The sequence below is a fragment of the Salmo trutta genome, chromosome 32, assembly GCF_901001165.1.
Source record: "Salmo trutta chromosome 32, fSalTru1.1, whole genome shotgun sequence".
Classification (NCBI taxonomy): domain Eukaryota; kingdom Metazoa; phylum Chordata; class Actinopteri; order Salmoniformes; family Salmonidae; genus Salmo; species Salmo trutta.
The window spans coordinates 32144300-32164941 of NC_042988.1; the positions used below are offsets into that span (position 1 = coordinate 32144300).

At 43.5% G+C, this 20642-nt stretch overlaps 1 protein-coding gene across 6 annotated transcripts in view; it reads left to right on the plus strand.

The window, feature by feature from the left end:
* LOC115171725 (septin-9-like) overlaps positions 1-20642 on the plus strand; it is a 136501-nt gene that overhangs the window by 104714 nt on the left and 11145 nt on the right. For all 6 annotated transcript variants that reach the window (XM_029728796.1, XM_029728799.1, XM_029728797.1 and 3 more), the window contains 5 exons: positions 1767-1985; positions 12654-12782; positions 12972-13053; positions 15425-15562; positions 17896-18013. In XM_029728796.1, coding sequence (XP_029584656.1) covers positions 1767-1985; positions 12654-12782; positions 12972-13053; positions 15425-15562; positions 17896-18013 — 686 coding nt within the window. The remainder of the gene's footprint in view (positions 1-1766; positions 1986-12653; positions 12783-12971; positions 13054-15424; positions 15563-17895; positions 18014-20642) is intronic.

Genomic DNA, 20642 nt, shown 5'->3' on the forward strand with positions numbered 1-20642 from the left:
TAGAATATAGTAAAAATAAAGAAAAACCCTTGAATGAGTAGGTGTATCCAAACTTTGGACTGGTACTGTAGATAGCCTGGTCACCAGGTCTGTTTGTGCTTCAGCCAACTCCTCAGTCATCCTTTCTTCTACTGTATGCCATGACAACACACATGACAGAAGAGTTGGCTGAAGCACAAACATTCTGGTCACCAGATCTATCTATGACCAACCACCCTCATATGCCAGTCAAGAACTGTAAGCGCAGGGTAGAGCCAGGTATTGGAAGTTAGAATAGTGAATGTTGATCAGTATTATTCTGTACCTGTTGCAGTGGAAACTACTAGAGGAGAGGGTCCTGCATAACTGTTGACTGGTGTCTGGACCAGGATGGGGAAGTGGTGTGGAGGCCAGCTAGAGCTAGTTACCTATAGGCTAGGTGTGTCTCTAACTCTATAGAAACATTTACTTTGACATCATACTCAATTCACAAGACTTTTCTTTTGAAAACAGACTGGTATCAAGTGTTATCAGGGAACACGATATACTAGCCTATTCTCTTCCTACCAGAACCTAGTGTAGTAGTCTTTACAGTGAACTCTGGGATTTTCCTGGCTTTCTCTCTTCAGTGTTGTTGTTATCGGAGTTGTAACATGGCTGGAGGGAGGAGGGATGGAATCTTGATGGCTGTAAAATTCTTGGCAGCCTGCCATGGTGACTCCAAGACAGGAGCTGACTGTCCTCCTTGACGTTTCTGTGTGTGTGTGTGTTTGTCAGTCATCCTTAATAGCACTGTTGATTCCAGAGTTGTGAGTAGGCCAGGTTACAGCCCCAGTGATTTCTCTCTTTTTCACTCTCTCATCATCATCATCAGCAGGACACACCATATTAAACAATATGCCTGGTGATCAGGCACCACCCAGCATACATAGTTAACTTGAGTTAGAATCTGCAGGGGGGTCCTCCTGTAACTCAGGAAAATATACAGAATATTATTCTATGAATGTATACGAGTCCTGCGGTGGTCAGACAAACATGTACTGTGTATCTAACCCTCAGTAGAGACTGTTTACTTCAATATGACTGTTGAGTAAGTGTGTGACTGCAGAAGGCTCTGGGTGGTGCTGAAACACGATTGGTTCAGTACTTCAGAAGGCTCTGGGTGGTGCTGAAACACGATTGGTTCAGTACTTCAGAAGGCTCTGGGTGGTGCTGAAACACGATTGGTTCAGTACTGCAGAAGGCATGGGGGGGGGGCTTTCTTTAAATTTCCTTAGTTTATGGTCTGCTAGTCTACACCTCGTCAACTTTTACACTGTCTCCCCAGCTCCAACACACACACACCACAGGTAGTTGTCTGTTAGTATTAGCAGGGCTTTGGCCCATGTTAGGTCCTAATGTATGGATATTTGTTCAGACTAGTGTGTGGTCTCTAGCCCAGGTCTAGCTAGGTTATTATGTCTAGCTCGTAACTAGCTCCTCACAGCTGTGAAGAAAACCTATCCTTCCAACTCCTTCACTTGTTTCTGATGACACAGCAATATGCTTCTGCTATTCTTATGTTATACTCACTGTATATGTTTAGTGGAGTATACTAACTGTATAAGTTGGTTACTTGAATGTATAAGGGTTTTGTTATCTTGCTACTTTAAATGATTTTCTTTATTTCACAATAGGAAGCTCATGTAATGTGTCCAGTATGTTTCAAAGATACATGATCACACGAGAGGAAATAAATGGTTTATCCACTTGTACTGACATGTATTTCTCTCTCCCTCTCTCCTCAGGGTCAGAGGTCACTACCAGCTACAGCAGTAGAGCCATGTCTGAGGTGGCCGTGCCCGAGATGATGCCACCCCCGGCGGTGCCCGCAGCGTGCCAGGCGGAGAAGCCTGTGCCAGGTCCTGGCATGGGGGACTTCAGCTATGTGGGCATCGATGCCATCCTGGAACAGATGCGGAGGAAGGCCATGAAACAGGGCTTCGAACTCAACATCATGGTAGTGGGTGAGTTAACATGAAGAGAGAGAACACACAAACAGATCAAATTCAATCAATCACATTTATTTTATAAAGCCCTTTTACATCACCTGTGCTTTACAAATACCCAGCCTAAAACCCCATCGAGCAAGCAATGCAAATGCCATACAGACACGCACGCACACACACACACACACACACACACACACACTCACTCAGCACAACATCATGGTAGAGGATGAGTTAACCTCTCTGGCGCATGTGGGACGAACTCGTCCCACCTACGTAACAGCCACTGAAATCCAGTGGCGCGATTTTTGAATCGTTAGAAATACTATTACTTCAATTTCTCAAACATATGACTATTTTACAGCTATTTAAAGACAAGAATCTCGTTAATCTAACCCCACTGTCTGATTTCAAAAAGGCTTTACAACGAAAGCAAAACATTAGATTATGTCAGCAGAGTGCCCAGCCAGAAATAATCAGACACCCATTTTTCAAGCTAGCATATCATGTCACATAAACCCAAACCACAGCTAAATGCAGCACTAACCTTTTATGATCTTCATCAGATGACACACCTAGGACATTGTGTTATACAATACATGCATGTCTGTTCAATCAAGTTCATATTTATATAAAAAAACAGCTTTTTACATTAGCATGTGACGTTCAGAAAAAGCATAACCCCCGCAAACTTCCGGGGAATTTACTAACAGTTTGCTAAATTACTCACGATAAACGTTCACAAAAAGCATAACAATTATTTTAAGAATTATAGATACATTACTCCTCTATGCAGTCGATATGTCCGATTTTAAAATAGCTTTTCGGATGAAGCACATTTTGCAATAATCTAAGTACATAGCCCGGCATCACAGGGCTAGCTATTTAGATACCCACCCAGGTCAGCCTCCACCAAAATCACATTTCCTATAAGAAAAATGTTCTTACCTTGCTTGTTCTTCGTCAGAATACACTGCCAGGACTTCTACTTCAATAACAAATGTTGGTTTGGTCCCAAATAATCCATCGTTATATCCAAACAGCGACATTTTGTTCGTGAGTTCTAGACACTATCAGAATGCTTCATCACGGTGTCGCGCATGGCGCATTGGCGTGACAAAAATGTCTAAATATTCCATTACCGTACTTCGAAGCATGTCAACCGCTGTTTAAAACCAATTTTTATGCCATTTATCTAGTAGATAAGTGATAATATTCTGACCGGGAATATGCATTGAGCCTAAACAGCCGAATTAAATTTCTCCTCAGGAGCGAATCGTGCACGCGCCTCATTCAAAGGTCCTCTGAGCCACCACTTGCCAAAGCCGATAATGTGTTTCAGCCTGAGGCTCCCTCGTCAACCTTCAGTTATTTCCCGGGCTCTGAGAGCCTATCGGAGCCCTGGGAATTGTCACGTTACAGCTAAGATCCTTACTTTTCAATAAACAGATGCAAGACGCACGACTCCTTGTCAGACAGGGTACTTCCTGCTTGAAACCTTGTCAGGTTTTTGCCTGCCATAGGAGTTCTGTTATACTCACAGACACCATTCAAACAGTTTTAGAAAATTCAGAGTGTTTTCTATCCAAACCTGAACAATAATATGCATATTCTAGCTTCTGAGTTGGTGTAGGAGGCAGTTAAAAATGGGCACATATTTTTTCCAAAATTCTCAATACTGCCCCCTATTCCAAACAGGTTTTAACATGGTGAGAGACGAATGCATGTGTATTGTATATGATCATAGGTTTACATCAAATGAGCTCAACATCCTGGTCTGCTGTTATCCAGCCTGAAGAAACACATGACAGAAGGTGGTGGTGTGATAGGGACCAGGTTGTGGTTACGGTGAGAGGCTGTTATCCAGCCTGAAGAAACACATGCCAGAAGGTGGTGGTGTGATAGGGACCAGGTTGTGGTTACGGTGAGAGGCTGTTATCCAGCCTGAAGAAACACATGCCAGAAGGTGGTGGTGTGATAGGGACCAGGTTGTGGTTACGGTGAGAGGCTGTTATCCAGCCTGAAGAAACACATGACAGAAGGTGGTGGTGTGATAGGGACCAGGTTGTGGTTACGGTGAGAGGCTGTTATCCAGCCTGAAGAAACACATGACAGAAGGTGGTGGTGTGATAGGGACCAGGTTGTGGTTACGGTGAGAGGCTGTTATCCAGCCTGAAGAAACACATGCCAGAAGGTGGTGGTGTGTGATAGGGACCAGGTTGTGGTTACGGTAAGAGGCTGTTATCCAGCCTGAAGAAACACATGCCAGAAGGTGGTGGTGTGATAGGGACCAGGTTGTGGTTACGGTGAGAGGCTGTTATCCAGCCTGAAGAAACACATGACAGAAGGTGGTGGTGTGTGATAGGGACCAGGTTGTGGTTACGGTGAGAGGCTGTTATCCGGCCTGAAGAAACACATGACAGAAGGTGGTGGTGTGATAGGGACCAGGTTGTGGTTACGGTGAGAGGCTGTTATCCAGCCTGAAGAAACACATGCCAGAAGGTGGTGGTGTGATAGGGACCAGGTTGTGGTTACGGTGAGAGGCTGTTATCCAGCCTGAAGAAACACATGCCAGAAGGTGATGGTGTGATAGGGACCAGGTTGTGGTTACGGTGAGAGGCTGTTATCCAGCCTGAAGAAACACATGCCAGAAGGTGGTGGTGTGATAGGGACCAGGTTGTGGTTACGGTGAGAGGATGTTATCCAGCCTGAAGAAACACATGACAGAAGGTTGTGGTGTGATAGGGACCAGGTTGTGGTTACGGTGAGAGGCTGTTATCCTCTCCTGTGTTATTCAAGGAGGATATATCTCTAATTTAACAAGATGATCTCTCCCCCCCCCCCCCCCCCCCCCCCCCACACACACACACACACAGTCTTTTGACACTCCCACATCAGTGTGTGATGGCTCCTTTCTGAAACGGTCGATTTTTACAACACACACACCTTCCTTCACCAGAGACCAGCCACTATAAAACCCATTTGCCATGCTGTCTCCACACCATGTCTCCATTTGATGATGTCGCGACTGTCAGTCTGGTCTGTGGGTTCTTTCCGTGGATAAAACGGCTCACTTAGACTACAGCCTACAGGGGTACTTCAAGGAAGGAAGATGCAGACTCATCCATGGAAAAGAAAATGCAAAATGACCACTTATTCTCCTGCAGTGTATATGTGCATTCAGGTGTAATTTGTCATTTAACCTGTTAGGGTTAGGGGGCAGTATTTACACGGCCGGATAAAAAACGTACCCGATTTAATCTGGTTACTACTCCTGCCCAGTAACTAGAATATGCATATAATTATTGGCTTTGGATAGAAAACACCCTAAAGTTTCTAAAACTGTTTGAATGGTGTCTGTGAGTATAACAGAACTCATATGGCAGGCAAAAACCTGAGAATATTTCATGCAGGAAGTGGCCTGTCTGACAAGGTGTTGTTGTTCTTGGCTCTGTTTATTGAACATTTAGGATCTTAGCTGTAACGTGACACTTCCTATTGCTCCCATAGGCTCTCAGAGCCCGGGAAAAAGCTGAACGATGTCGAGGCAGCCCCAGGCTGAAACACATTATCGCCTTTGCCAAGTGGCCGATCAGAGGACAAAGGGCTTAGGCGCATGCCCGAGTCGACCCCATGCTGTATTTTCTTTCGTCTGTTTACCTAATTGCAGATTCCCGGTCAGAATATTATCGCTTTTTTACGAGAAAAATGGCATAAAAATTGATTTTAAACAGCGGTTGACATGCTTCGAATTACGGTAATGAAATATTTAGAAATCTTTTGTCACGAAATGCGCCGTGCGCGTGACCCTTATTTACCATTCGGATAGTGTCTTGAACGCACGAACAAAACGCCGCTGTTGGAACATAACTATAGATTATTTGGGACCAAACCAACATTTGTTATTGAAGTAGAAGTCCTGGGAGTGCATTCTGACGAAGAACAGGAAAGGTAATCAAACTTTTCTAATTATAAATCGGAGTTTGGTGAAGGCTAAACTTGCTGGGTGTCTAAATAGCTAGCCCTGTGATGCCAGGCTATCTACTTAGAATATTGCAAAATGTGCTTTCACCGAAAAGCTATTTTAAAATCGGACATATCGAATGCATAGAGGAGTTCTGTATCTATAATTCTTAAAATAATTGTTATGCTTTTTGTGAACGTTTATCGTGAGTAATTTAGTAAATTGTTAGTAAATTCGCCGGAAGTTTGCGGGGGGTATATGCTAGTTCTGAACGTCACATGCTAATGTAAAAAGCTGGTTTTTGATATAAATATGAACTTCATTGAACAAAACATGCATGTATTGTATAACATAATGTCCTAGGTGTGTCATCTGATGAAGATCATCAAAGGTTAGTGCTGCATTTAGCTGTCTTCTGGGTTTTTGTGACATTATATGCTAGCTTGAAAAATGGGTGTCTGATTATTTCTGGCTGGGTACTCTGCTGACATAATCTAATGTTTTGCTTTCGTTGTAAAGCCTTTTTGAAATCGGACAGTGTGGTTAGATTAACGAGAGTCTTGTCTTTAAAATGCTATAAAATAGTCATATGTTTGAGAAATTGAAGTAATAGCATTTCTAAGGTATTTGAATATCGCGCCACAGGATTCAACTGGCTGTTACGTAGGTGGGACGATTTGGTGCCACCTGCCCTAGAGAGGTTAAGTCTGCCTGTGAGAACAGAGCTGTAGGGAAGGAGACAGAATACAGGACGTTAGGTTCATGTTTGAATTTCTCTGCTACAGACTGCTCTGGTATATAATAAGTGTACTGAACAAAAATATAAATGCAACAATTTCAACGATTTTACTGAGTTACAGTTCATATAAGGATATCAGTCAATTGAAATAAATTCATTAGGCCCTAATCTATGGATTTCACGACTGGGCAGGGGCACAGCCATGGTTGGGCCTTGGAGGGCGTAGGCCCACCCACTTGGCAGCCAGGCCCAGCCAATCAGAATGAGTTTTTCCCCACAAAAGGGCTTTATTACTGACAGAAATACTCCTCAGCACCACCCCCACTCCCCCTCAGACGATCCCGCAGGTGAAGAAGCCGGATGTGGAGGTCCAGGGCTGGCGTGGTTACATGTGGTCTGTGGTTATGAGGCCGGTTGAACGTACTGCCAAATTCTCAAAAACGACATCGGATGCAGCTTATGGTAGAGAAATGAACATTCAATTCTCTGGCAACAGCTCTGGTGGACATTCCTGCAGTCAGCATGCCAATTGCACGCTCCCCTCAACTTGAGACATCTGTGGCATTGTGTTGTGTGACAAAACTGCACATTTTATAGTGGCCTTTTGTTGTCCCCAGCACAAGGTGCACCTCTGTAATGATCATGCTTTTTAAATCAGCTTCTTGACATGCCACACCTTTCAGGTGGATGGATTATCTTGGTAAATGAGAAATCCTCACTAACAGGGATGTAAACAAATTTGTGCACAAAATTTGAGAGAAATAAGCTTTTTTTGCGAATGGAAAATGTTAGAATTTTGTTCAGTGTGTATTATACAGAGGATATATAGAAAGGATGAAGAGTTGGAATGAAAAGTACACGACACTCCTCTCACATCAATCATGCATCATAAGAATCCCCCATAATGTATAGTGGTGTGTCCTACATGTAACTGTCTCATAAGAATCCCCCATACTGTATAGTGGTGTGTCCTACATGTAACTGTCTCATAAGAATCCCCCATAGTGTATAGTATTGTCCTACATGTAACTGTCTTATAAGAATCCCCCATACTGTATAGTGGTGTGTCCTACATGTAACTGTCTCATAAGAATCCCCCATACTGTATAGTGGTGTGTCCTACATGGAACTGTCTCATAAGAATCCCCCATACTGTATAGTGGTGTGTCCTACATGGAACTGTCTCATAAGAATCCCCCATACTGTATAGTGGTGTGTCCTACATGGAACTGTCTCATAAGAATCCCCCATACTGTATAGTGGTGTGTCCTACATGGAACTGTCTCATAAGAATCCCCCATACTGTATAGTGGTGTGTCCTACATGGAACTGCATTTTGAATCCTCTTTAGAAAGGTCAGTATACAGTAGTTCTGCTGGGTGGGACACATCTACATGTTCTTCAGCCTACTTTTCTGTACTGCACTGGAAGTGGGTGAGAGGGTGTGTGGGTAGGGTAATGAGGGGGTTGAGGGGTGAGGCAGGGCCCAGGGTTAGTGTCTGTTCTCTCTCTCTCTCTGTGATGTGGAGTCTGCCGACAAATCTGCATTCCTCTCACATTCCCCTGTGGTTGGTCCTGGTGTCCTGGATACAGAGCTCGGCAACCTGCCACCCTTTCAGCTCAGGGCTGACTGTAGGCTACGCCATCACTAAAGACATGAGACCCTGGCAGATGGGGACACACACACACACGTGTGTGTGTGTGTGTGTGTGTGTGTGTGTGTGTGTGTGTGTATATATTCTCTACCGTTCAAATGTTTGGGGTCACTTAGAAATGTCCTTGTTTTTGAAAGAAAAGCAAAAACAAAATTCCATTAAAATAACAAACTGATCAGAAATACAGTGTAGACATTGTTATTGTTGTAAATGACTATTGTAGTTGGAAAGGGCTGATTTTTAATGGAATATCTACATAGGCGTACGGAGGCCCATTTTCAGCAGCCATCACTCCTGTGTTCCAATGGCACGTTGTTAGCTAATCCAAGTTGATCATTTTAAAAGGCTAATTGATCATTAGAAAACCCTTTTGCAATTATGTTAGCACAGCTGAAAACTGTTGTGCTGATTAATAAAGCAGTAAAACTGGCTTTCTTTAGACTAGTTGAGAATCTGGAGCTTCAGCATTTGTGTGTTCGATTACAGGCTGAAAAATGACCAGAAACAAAGGACTTTCTTCTGAAACTCGTCAGTCTATTCTTGTTCTGAGAAATGAAGGTTATTCCATGCGAGAAATTGCCAAGAAACTGAAGATCTCGTACATCGCTGTGTACTACTCCCTTCACAGAACAGCGCAAACTGGCTTTAACCAGAAAAGAAAGAGGAGTGGGAGGCCCCGGTGCATAACTGAGCAAGAGGACAAGTGCATTAGTGTCTAGTTTGAGAAACAGACACCTCACAAGTCCTCAACTGGCAGCTTTATTAATAGTACCTACAAAACACCAGTTTCAACGTCAACAGTGAAGAGGCAACTCCAGGATGCTGGCTTTCTAGGCAGAATTGCAAAGAAAAAGCCATATCTCAGACTGGCCAATAAAATATTAAGATATGCAAAAGAACAGACACTGGACAGAGGAAGATTGGAAAAAGGTGTTATGGACAGACAAATCCAAATTTGAGGTGTTCGAATCACAAAGAAGAACATTCGTGAGAGGAGGAAAAAATGAATGATGCTGGAGGAGTTCTAAACGCCATCCGTCAAGCATGTGGTGGAGGCAATGTGATGGTCTGGGGGTGCTTTGGTGGTGGTAAAGTGGGAGATTTGTACAGGGTAAAAGGGATCTTGAAGAAGGAAGGCTATCACTCCATTTTGCAATGCCATGCCATACCCTGTGGACAGCGCTTCATTGGAGCCAATTTCCTCCTACAACAGGACAATGACCCAAAGCACAGCTCCAAACTATGCAATATCTATTTAAGGAAGAAGCAGTCCGCTTGTATTCTGTCTGTGCTGGCCACTCCATTATAGTCAGCGGATCTCAACCCTATTGAGCTGTTGTGGGAGCAGCTTGACCGTATGGTATGTAAAAGTGCCCATTAAGCCAATCCAACTTCTGGGAGGTGCTTCAGGAAGCATGGGGTGAAATCTCTTCAGATTACCTTAACAAATGTACAACTAGAATGCCAAAGGTCTGCAAGGCTGTAATTGCTGCAAATGAAGGATCCTTTGACGAAAGCAAAGTTTGAAGGACAGTTATTACATCAATTAAAAATCATTATTTATAACCTTGTCAATGTCTTGACTATATTTCCTATTCATTTTGAACTAATTTCATGTATGTTTTCATGGAAAACAAGGACATTTCTAAGTGACCCCAAACTTTTGAACGGTATCTAATGATACCTCCACAATCCTTATATGATAACCAGCCGTGACCCTCAGTCACACACTACTAATCTAACGATACAAGCATCTAAGGGTAGAAGGGCTGATCTAGGATCAGGTCCTCCCTGTCTATAACATTCTGATTCATTATCTAAAATGCAGAATGTATCCTAGATCAGCACAACTACTCTGAGATGGTTATTAATGTTTAATACACCTGTATTGTTGTATTGATACCCTGTCCTTCCTCTCCACAATCTGGCTGGTCTTTGGGTCCAGCCATGCAGCTAGGGGGGATCAGCATGTCTACAGCCCTGACCTTGGCCCCGTAGCTCACAGGATTCCTCTCTTCAGGCTCAGCCACTCATACCAACCGTTCAGGGGAATTCTAGACCCCTAAAAAAATGTGATACAGTACCACTGGTATGGGACTTCAACAGCATGAGCACAGGGTTGGTATTGGCCTGGATAGTCCACATCTCCTTAACAATCACATCGGTCCCCGAACGGGCAATTTGGGTTTTCATAACAGATTAATAATCCAAAATATGGCAATGGTTTTTGATTGGAGTACAGTAAGTGGTTAATTGTTATACTTGGTGGAAAGACTGGAGAGGCTCTCTGGAAAGCTTTGATTCTTCAGGTCCGAAGCAAACACAGATGTGTTGTAAAGGGACAATGCTGTACTACTTCCCACAATGTTAGAGGTCAGAAGTCAAGACACTGAGGGCCCGGTCATTAATCAGTTGTTTGAAGCCTTAAATCCCAAATGAAGTTTCAACATATAAACCTTCATTATTTAATGGTTGTGTGTGTGTGAACACTTACTAAGAACACCAGAGGCCCTGAGCTCCAGTCTGTGTTGACTTAACCAGACAGTGAACTAAACTGTGTGTTACCTGTCCAGGGGTCATAAACACTACACTCTCCCTCGTTAACCCACAGTTGATCCCAGGGGCCAAAATTGATGTTGGTGGTAGTCAGATGCTACAGGCAATCTTTTGGGTCCATGCACAGTATGTTGTTCCCTAGTTCTAGAATGTTCAGGGTTCTGTCTAGTCCAGCTTTTCAATCTATCTCTCCCATGTCCTCTATCTTCTGACCCCCCCCCCCCCACACACACACACCCTCCTCTCCAGCTGGTTCCTCTCTACTGCTGATAGAGCAGAGCTCTTCTCCAGACTGCAGTGTTACATGTCTACCCAGTGTTGCAGATGGCAGTCACATGTCCTGCCCAACAGCTGTTCCAGTCTGTTTTAATACTCTATTGCAGGGATCATCAACTAGATTCAGCCGCGGGACTTTTTTTTTCTTAAGCGGATGGTCATGGGGGCCGGAACATTATTATAAATCATTTGTAGACTAAATGGACAGCAAGGAGCCCAAAGTGATATAATATTAGACTAAAACAGAATAATTTCAAACCTTGCATCCATTTGTATATGTTCACATACATCTCTCTATTATGCCTGGGAATACTTTGGAACAGATTTCCCCCAAAAAATCACTTGGAGCTGGACATAAGACTGTGTTTTTATAGTCTTATGTCCAGTAATACAAAATAGTTTACAGTTAGGGAACCCTGCTGTATTGGGAGAGATAAGAGATCAGGGGGAGGTGTGTGTGTGTGCGTCATAGACTTATGGTGTGTGTGTGACCCAAAGGTCTTTATCAACACTGGGCAGTTTTCTAGTGCAGTGATCTGAGCCAGCATCAGCTGCACAAACCACAGACGGATGAGTTTCACACTTATGGAAGACTGGGTTTCTCCAACCAACTGCTCTGTGGCGGATAAGGCTCTGTGGGGTTTAATTGACAGCAGAGCTCTTCCCCAGACTGCATGTCTGTGCCCTGAAAAGACATGTATTTCCTTTAGGCCAACTTTAATGGACGGGAGGGAGAGTGGGAGGGAGGGAGGGCCTTGGCCAAGTGACTGAGTCATTATTCTGTACTTGGGACTCATATCAGAGCCACAGAGAAAATTGTGAAAAAGGCACCGACATAACGTGTGTGTGTGCGGGGAGGCCTTACTGCAGACACCTGTAACTTCTCACCCACTGCAGCCAAAATCTTGTGAAATAGTCTCTTTCTCCCCTGAGTGGCTGTGACAGGCTGGAACAGCTCTGGTGTTAAACTCTGTTTATCTCAGTGTGAAATAATGAGGCCATGCTAGCCAGTCATTACACCACTGGAATGAACCTGTTAGTGGGAAGAGTGTCTGAAGAATGTTCTGGAGAAAGGTGAGAGGAAGTCCACCATTGTCAGAGTAGTCTATTCCCTACAGTCACACTAGATGAGAAGGTATTGGTTTGAATCAAGGCATGGGCTCCTGTTTTACCTTCATTGTAGAGTTTCTGTTATTGTGTGTAGCTCAGTTGATAGAGCATGGTGCTTGCAGCTCCAGGGTTGTGGGCTTGATTCCCACAGGGGACCAGTACGAATCAAACGTATAAATATGTATGTACTCATTATTTACTGTAAGTCACTCTGAATAAGAGGGTCTGTTAAGTGACTAAAATGTAAATTGTGGCTTTATTGTATTTATTTGCATGACCTGTGTGTGTGTGTGTGTGTGTGTGTGTGTGTGTGTGTGTGTGTGTGTGTGTGTGTGTGTGTGTGTGTGTGTGTGTGTGTGTGTGTGTGTGTGTGTGTGTGTGTGTAGGGCAGAGCGGCCTAGGGAAGTCCACTCTGATGAACACTCTGTTCAAGTCCAAGGTGAGCCGTAAGTCAGTGCAGGCCACGTCCCAGGAGAAGATCCCCAAGACCATCCATATCAAGTCTGTCAGCCACGGTGAGAGGAGGAAGAGATCACTCACACTGTTTATTTCACTCTTTCTTTTCTGCACCTCTCTAGCTCCATCTTTCACTTCATCCATCTCACACTCTACTCAGTCTACGCTGTGTTGTGATTACAGTCTGAGGTCCATTTGGCCTCTCAGAGGTGCTTGTATTCAATCTAATTGTGTCTGTCTCTGTTCAGACATTGAGGAGAAGGGGGTGAGGATGAAACTAACTGTTATCGACACGCCCGGCTTCGGGGATCAGATCAACAACGAGAACTGGTACAGTAACAGTACAATCCATAGCTGAAATGTTATTTATAATGTGCTTATATTTGTATGTGCATAGGATATATCTATCTATGTGTATATACAGTTGAAGTCAGAGGTTTACATACACCTTAGTCAAATAGATTTAAACTCAGTTACACAATTCCTGACATTTAATCCTAGTAACAATTCCCTGTCTTAGGTCAGTTAGGATCACCACTTTATTTAAAGAATGTGAAATGTCAGAATAATAGTAGAGAGAAGGATTTATTTCAGCTTTTATGTCTTTCATCACATTCGCAGTGGGTCAGAAGTTTACATACACTCAATTAGTATTTGGTAGCATTGCCTATAAATTGTTTAACTTGGGTCAAACGTTTTGGGTAACCTTCCACAAGCTTCCCACAATAACTTGGGTGAATTTTGGTCCATTCCTCCTGACAGAGCTGGTGTAACTGAGTCAGGTTTGTAGGCCTCCTTGCTCGCACACACTTTCAGGTCTGCCCACAACTTTGCTATAGGATTGAGGTCAGGGCTTTGTGATGGCCACACACATATTGTTGTCCTTAAGTCATTTTGCCACAACTTTGGAAGTATGCTTGGGGTCATTGTCCATTTGGAAGACCCATTTGCGACCAAGCTTTAACTTCCTGACTGATGTCTTGAGATGTTGCTTCAATATATCCACATAATTTTCCTGCCTCATGATGCCATCTATTTTGTGAAATGCACCAGTCCCTCCTGCAGCAAAGCACCCCCACAATATGATGCTGCCACCCCCGTGCTTCACGGTTGGGATGGTGTTCTTCGGCTTGCAAACCTCCCCCATTTTCCTCCAAACATCATAACGATGGTCATTATGGCAAAACAGTTCTATTTTTGTTTCATCAGACCAGAGGGCATTTCTTCAAAAAGTATGATCTTTGTCCCCATGTGCAGTTGCAAACCGTAGTCTGGCTTTTTTATGGCGGTTTTGGAGCAGTGGTTTCTTCCTTGCTGAGCAGACTTTCAGGTTATGTTAATATAAGACTCGTTTTACTGTGGATATAGATACTTTTGTACCCGTTTCCTCCAGCATCTTCACAAGGTCCTTTGCTGTTGTTCTTGGATTGATTTGCACTTTTTGCACCAAAGTATGTTAATCTCTAGGAGACAGAACGCATCTCCTTCCTGAGTGGTATGACTGCTGCGTGGTCTCATGGTGTTTATACTTGCGTACAGATGAACGTGGTACCTTCAGGTGTTTGGAAATTGCTCCCAAGGATGAACCAGACTTGTGCAGGTCTACAATTTTTTTTCTGAGGTCTTGGCTGATTTTTTCCATGATGTCAATCAGAGGCACTGAGTTTGAAGGTAGGCCTTGAAATGCATCCACAGGTACATCAGAAGCTTCTAAAGCCATGACATTTTCTGGAGTTTTCCAAGCTGTTTAAAGGCACAGTCAACTTAGTGTATGTAAACTTCTGACCCACTGGAATTGTGATACAGTGAAATAATCTGTTTGTAAAAAATTGTTGAAAAAATGTCTTGTGTCATGCACAAAGTAGATGTCCTAACTGACTTGCCCAAACTATAGTTTGTTTAACAAGAAATGTGTGGAGTGGTTGAAAAATGATTTTTGTGTGTGTGTGTGCGTGTGTGTGTGTGTGTGTGTTTTTTTAAAATATATATATATAACACACACACACAGATATATACAGTTGAATTGGAACTTTACATACACTTAGGTTGCACTCATTAAAACTCGTTTTTTTCACATTCTTAAAATAAAGTGGTGAGAGGGAATTTTTACTAGGATTAAATGTCAGGAATTGTGAAAAACTGAATTTAAATGTATTTGGCAAAGGTGTATGTAAGTAATAATAGTGTATCATAATAGTGAAGACATCAAAACTATGTTGTAACACACAGAGAATCATTTAGTAACCAAAAAAAGTCAAAATGCAAAGCTGTCATCAAGGCAAAAGGTGGCTACTTTGAAGAATCTCAAATATAAAATATATTTTGATTTGTTGAAAACGTTTTTGTTTACAATATGATCCCATATGTGTTATTTCATAGTTTTGATATCTTTACCATTATTCTACAATGTAGAAAATAGTAAATAAAGAAAATCCCTTGAATAAATGAGTGTGTCCAAACTTTTGAGTGGTACTGTCTCTCTCTCTCTCGTTAATATAAATGCTTACCCCATTACATCTCATCTAGATGACTAGTGTACACAGTACTGTGTATGACCTCATCTATCCTCTTTCTCTCCCCCTGCTAACTCCCTCTTCCTGTCTTTCTCACTTGTCTCCCCCTATCCATCCCCCAAAACTCCTCCTTTCTCTTTTAATCTGCCTCTCCACTTCCTGTCTTCTTCCCCTCCCTCCCTCCACAGTTGGCAGCCCATCATGAAGTTCATTAATGCCCAGTATGAGCAGTACCTTCAGGAGGAGATCAACATCAACAGGAAGAAGAGGATTCCAGACTCCCGGGTTCACTGCTGTATTTACTTCATACCCCCTACTGGACACTGGTGAGGCAGGCACACACACACACACACACACACACAGGAAGACATGCACAGACGCGCACACACACAAACAGGAAGACACACACACACACACACACACACACACACACACACACACACACACACACACACACACAGGAAGACGTGCACATGCACAGACGCGCGCACACACAAACAGGAAGAAGCGCACACACCACACACACAGGTAGACGTGCACATGCACAGAGACACACTTTCCTTGTGAAGGGTATGAATGTGTGGAATATTTCAGGTGAATGTTTAGATATGGCTGGGAGATAGTCAAGCTGATTATTAGCTAAACTTCATTCTTTAGATTTTCCACTTTTTACTGTTCTATACAGTTGTCATTTTGAGTGATCAAAAATGGCATGTAATCAATCACAATAATTGTCATACACACACAAGCACAGTGTCAGTGCAACAGTGCTGCTGCCCCCTGCTGTCCCTGAACAGGAGAGAATATGCAACTGGGAGATTGAAAAAGGAGAGAGTGAGAAATTGAGTGAGTGAGAGAGGGAAGTGATTTATGTTGGATAAGCAGTGAGTCATAGGGAGAGTCCTACTCAAAAAGCCCTGAATCATCAGAACAGGAAACAGAGGAGGAGGACACAGTGAGTTTGTCATGACTTTCTGATACACATTAGTTATAACAACAATCTAATGCCGCGTGCTGTGCCATTCAAATATCACATATGATGTCCAACGTCATACTGTGCCCTTCTGTGTAACATATACAGCCTATGTATGGGCCAGATTCCCGGACAGAATGGAGATTCTCTGAGTACGCTTTTTAGTCTAGGACTGTCTGTCTGAATGTACAAGTCATGTTCTGCTACCCCTCACCACCGCTCTGGATTGACCTGTAGTGGATCCTCCTCTGCTCCTGCAGCTCAGAGGCACAGACAGATGTGGGAACACTTACTCTTCCAGACCCCCCTCCATTTCCTGTTTCACAGGCAGCGAGTTGCAACACGTCCCATAACACCCGTTTTCTATGACTGGAAAAAATGGCTTTCTCGCTCTCTTTTGCCAGGCCTTGAAACAAATGCCTGGGTTTGCCTCCCTGCTCCAAGTTTCTGTCTCTGGTATTTCTGCTGCGCACACATCTGGGCCTTATTTGAGCTTCATACAGAGCTACACCCCCCCCCCCCCCCAAAATGTTGCTACTCTATACAGCTATTACCCTTTAATTGAATTTTCCTCCTGTGTTATGTCTGCTTCTCCTCTGCATCTACCCCATGATGGTTCTACCCTTTGTTGCAATGGTCTGGGTTCCAGTGCTGTGGTGGACTGCAGGCTTTGCCCTCATTTCTGTGGTTGTGATGTACAAGACCCGAGAGCCTTAACATATTGTCGTCGTCCCCCCCCCCCCCCGATATAGCTTGAGCAGCGTTTCATGTTGTTCCAGCGTTGCGGATGTCTGTCACATGTCCTGCCCAACAACTGTTCTAGTCTAATGTTTAATACTCTAATGGGAGCGATATGAGAACAGAGGTTGTGTGTGTGTGTGTGTGTGTGTGTGTGTGTGTGTGTGTGTGTGTGTGTGTGTGTGTGTGTGTGTGTGTGTGTGTGTGTGTGTGTGTGTGTGTGTGTGTGTGTGTGTGTGTGTGTGTGTGTGTGTGTGTGTGTGTGTGTGTGTGTGTGTGTGTGTGTGTGTGTGTGTGTGTGTGTGCACATGCTCATCTGTCTGACCCAAAGGTCTTTGTCGACTGGGCAGTTTTCTAGTGCAGTGATCTGAGCCAGCATCAGCTGCACAAACCACAGACGGATGAGTTTCACACTTATGGAAGACTAGGTTTCTCCAACCAACTGCTCTGTGGCGGATAAGGCTCAGTGGGGTTTAATTGACAGTGACAGACACGCACTGACTGATGTGGGTCTCAGATATACAGTAGGTTTAGCTTGTACATAGAGTCTGTACGTGAAGCTACAGTACTGTGTCTGCTTGTGTCGGCCTCGCTATGGGTATTTTTCTTGGAGGATACCCCCCTCTGGTGGTTCTAGGATCTATCACACTGTCGACCCAAATAAACACTAAAACGTTGAACAAGAGCTATAAAACAGACATGGGTTCTAATACTATTTGAAATAATTGATAATACATTTGCCAGGCTTGATTGAGCTTGCCTGTTGCAATGGAACCAATAGAAAAATCCCAAAAGTGAAAATCCCGCCCACCTGGCGCTTCAGGCAGGCTAAAGCAAATACTCAAAGTATTTGAGACATTTCAAATAGTGTTTGAACCCAGGTCTGCTATAGATACAGGTGAAATAAAGCCCCTCTCTCAATCCCCCCCTTCTCTCTCACACTTCCAGTCTGCGACCTCTGGATTTGGAGTTTATGAGGCGTCTCAGTAAGGTGGTCAATATTGTTCCTGTCATCGCCAAGGCAGACACACTCACCCTGGAGGAGAGGGACTTCTTTAAACAGAAGGTGAGCTCTCTCTCTCTCTCTCTCTCTCTCTGTCTTCTTCCATCTTTATCTGTCTCCAATTCCTCTTTTTCTGTTGCATGCTGCCTCTCTCTCTCTCGCATATTTTGTGTCCTCCGCAGCAACAGGAAATGTTTCTTAAGTTGTTTGGCCTCTGCCGCCCATTCGGTCACTGTCCAATAAGAGAACACTGAGGATCTTTTGTGTGGATGGAATACTTGTGAGGTCAGGACCTATATAACCAGTCTCTGGATTGGAGAGGAGTTCTGTGGGAGTCCAACCTCTCTCTCCCTCCTTTTCTGTCTCTCCCTCCTTTTCTGTCTCTCCCTCCTTTTCTGTCTCGCTCTCCTTTTCTCTCTGCCTCATTTTCTGTCTCTCTCCTTTTCTGTCACCCTCCTTTCTCTCTCCCTTTCTCTCTCTCTCCCTCTCCCCCAATTTTGAATTGGCTAGAGGTGAGTTCTGTCCAACTTCTCCCGTCTCCTTCCCTCTCCTCCTTCCCCTCCCCTTCTTCCCCCTCTCCCCTGACTGCTGATGTGGACTTCATTACATCACTTCCTCCTATGTGGTGGGGATCTGAAACATAAAAAAATGATTTGATCACAGACCCCAAGAGGGAAAGTAGTAGCAGTAGATGCAGCAGTAGTAGTAGCAGCAGTACTAGATGCAGCAGTAGTAGATGTAGATGCAACAGTAGTAGTAGATATAGTAGTAGATGTAGCGGAATGAGAGGTTGCAGTAGTAGTAGTAGATGTAGATGCCACAGGAGTAGTAGTAGTAGATGCCACAGGAGTAGTAGTAGTAGATGCCACAGGAGTAGTAGTAGTAGATGCCACAGGAGTAGTAGTAGTAGATGCCACAGGAGTAGTAGTAGATGCCACAGCAGTAGTAGTAGATGCCACAGTAGTGGTAGTAGATGCAGCGGTAGTAGTATATGTAGTAGTAGATGCAGTAGTAGATGCAACAGTAGTGGTAGTAGTAGATGTAATAGTAGATGCAGCAGTAGTAGATGTAGGGGAATGGGAGGTTGTTGTAGCAGTAGTAGATGCAGCAGTAGTAGTAGATGTAGGGGAATGGGAGGTTGTTGTAGATGCAGCAGTAGTAGTAGATGTAGGGGAATGGGAGGTTGGTGTAGTATTAGTAGTAGATGTAGATGTAGGGGAATGGGAGGTTGGTGTAGTATTAGTAGTAGATGTAGATGTAGGGGAATGGGAGGTTGGTGTAGTATTAGATGTAGTAGTATATGTAGGGGAATGGGAGGTTGTTGTAGTATTAGTATTAGTAGTAGATGTAGGGGAATGGGAGGTTGGTGTAGTATTAGTAGTAGATGTAGATGTAGGGGAATGGGAGGTTGGTGTAGTATTAGTATTAGATGTAGTAGTATATGTAGGGGAATGGGAGGTTGTTGTAGTATTAGTATTAGATGTAGTAGTATATGTAGGGGAATGGGAGGTTGTTGTAGTATTAGTAGTAGATGCAGCAGTAGTAGTAGATGTAGGGGAATGGGAGGTTGTTGTAGTAGATGTAGTAGTAGTAGTAGTAGTAGATGTAGGGGAATGGGAGGTTGGTGTAGTATTAGTATTAGATGTAGATGTAGGGGAATGGGAGGTTGTTGTAGTATTAGTAGTAGATGCAGCAGTAGTAGTAGATGTAGGGGAATGGGAGGTTGTTGTAGTATTAGTATTAGATGTAGTAGTAGATGTAGGGGAATGGGAGGTTGGTGTAGTATTAGTATTAGATGTAGTAGTAGATGTAGGGGAATGGGAGGTTGTTGTAGTATTAGTAGTAGATGCAGCAGTAGTAGTAGATGTAGGGGAATGGGAGGTTGTTGTAGTATTAGTATTAGATGTAGTAGTAGATGTAGGGGAATGGGAGGTTGGTGTAGTATTAGTATTAGATGTAGTAGTAGATGTAGGGGAATGGGAGGTTGTTGTAGTATTAGTAGTAGATGCAGCAGTAGTAGTAGATGTAGGGGAATGGGAGGTTGTTGTAGTATTAGTGGTAGATGTAGGGGAATGGGAGGTTGTTGTAGTATTAGTAGTAGATGTAGGGGAATGGGAGGTTATTGTAGTAGATGCAGTAGCAGTAGTAGATGTAGGGGAATGGGAGGTTGTTGTAGTAGAGAAAGTAGTAATTCAAGGCAATTATAGCAGCCATGCTCACAGATCCACACCAGTGTCCCTCTCATTAGGGAAGCTCTGTACAACCGGATAGAAAAAGCTTAAGGGGTGTGTGTGTGTGTGTGTGTGTGTGTGTGTGTGTGTGTGTGTGTGTGTGTGTGTGTGTGTGTGTGTGTGTGTGTGTGTGCACTTGTTTGTAAACGTGTACACTGACAGTGATGGGCCGTTGGTTTCAACAGAACATTTTGGAGGAGATTAGTGAAGGGATTTAAGTTAACACCACCTAAAGCTGTGGGTAACGCAGTGTGCAGATGGTCTCGATTTCTCACAAAATACTGTTATGTATCCAAAGGATTTGTCAGACATGTCTGGCTAATTGCGGTTGTTAGGCTTTTGCTTGTGTGTTCCCATAACCTTTTTAATTCATGTATTCAAGTCTCTGCAAGGGTGTATAATGCATTTGTCGTTTTTCTCAACCTTTTTTATAGCAGGGACCAGCAGGCTAGGTGTTTTAT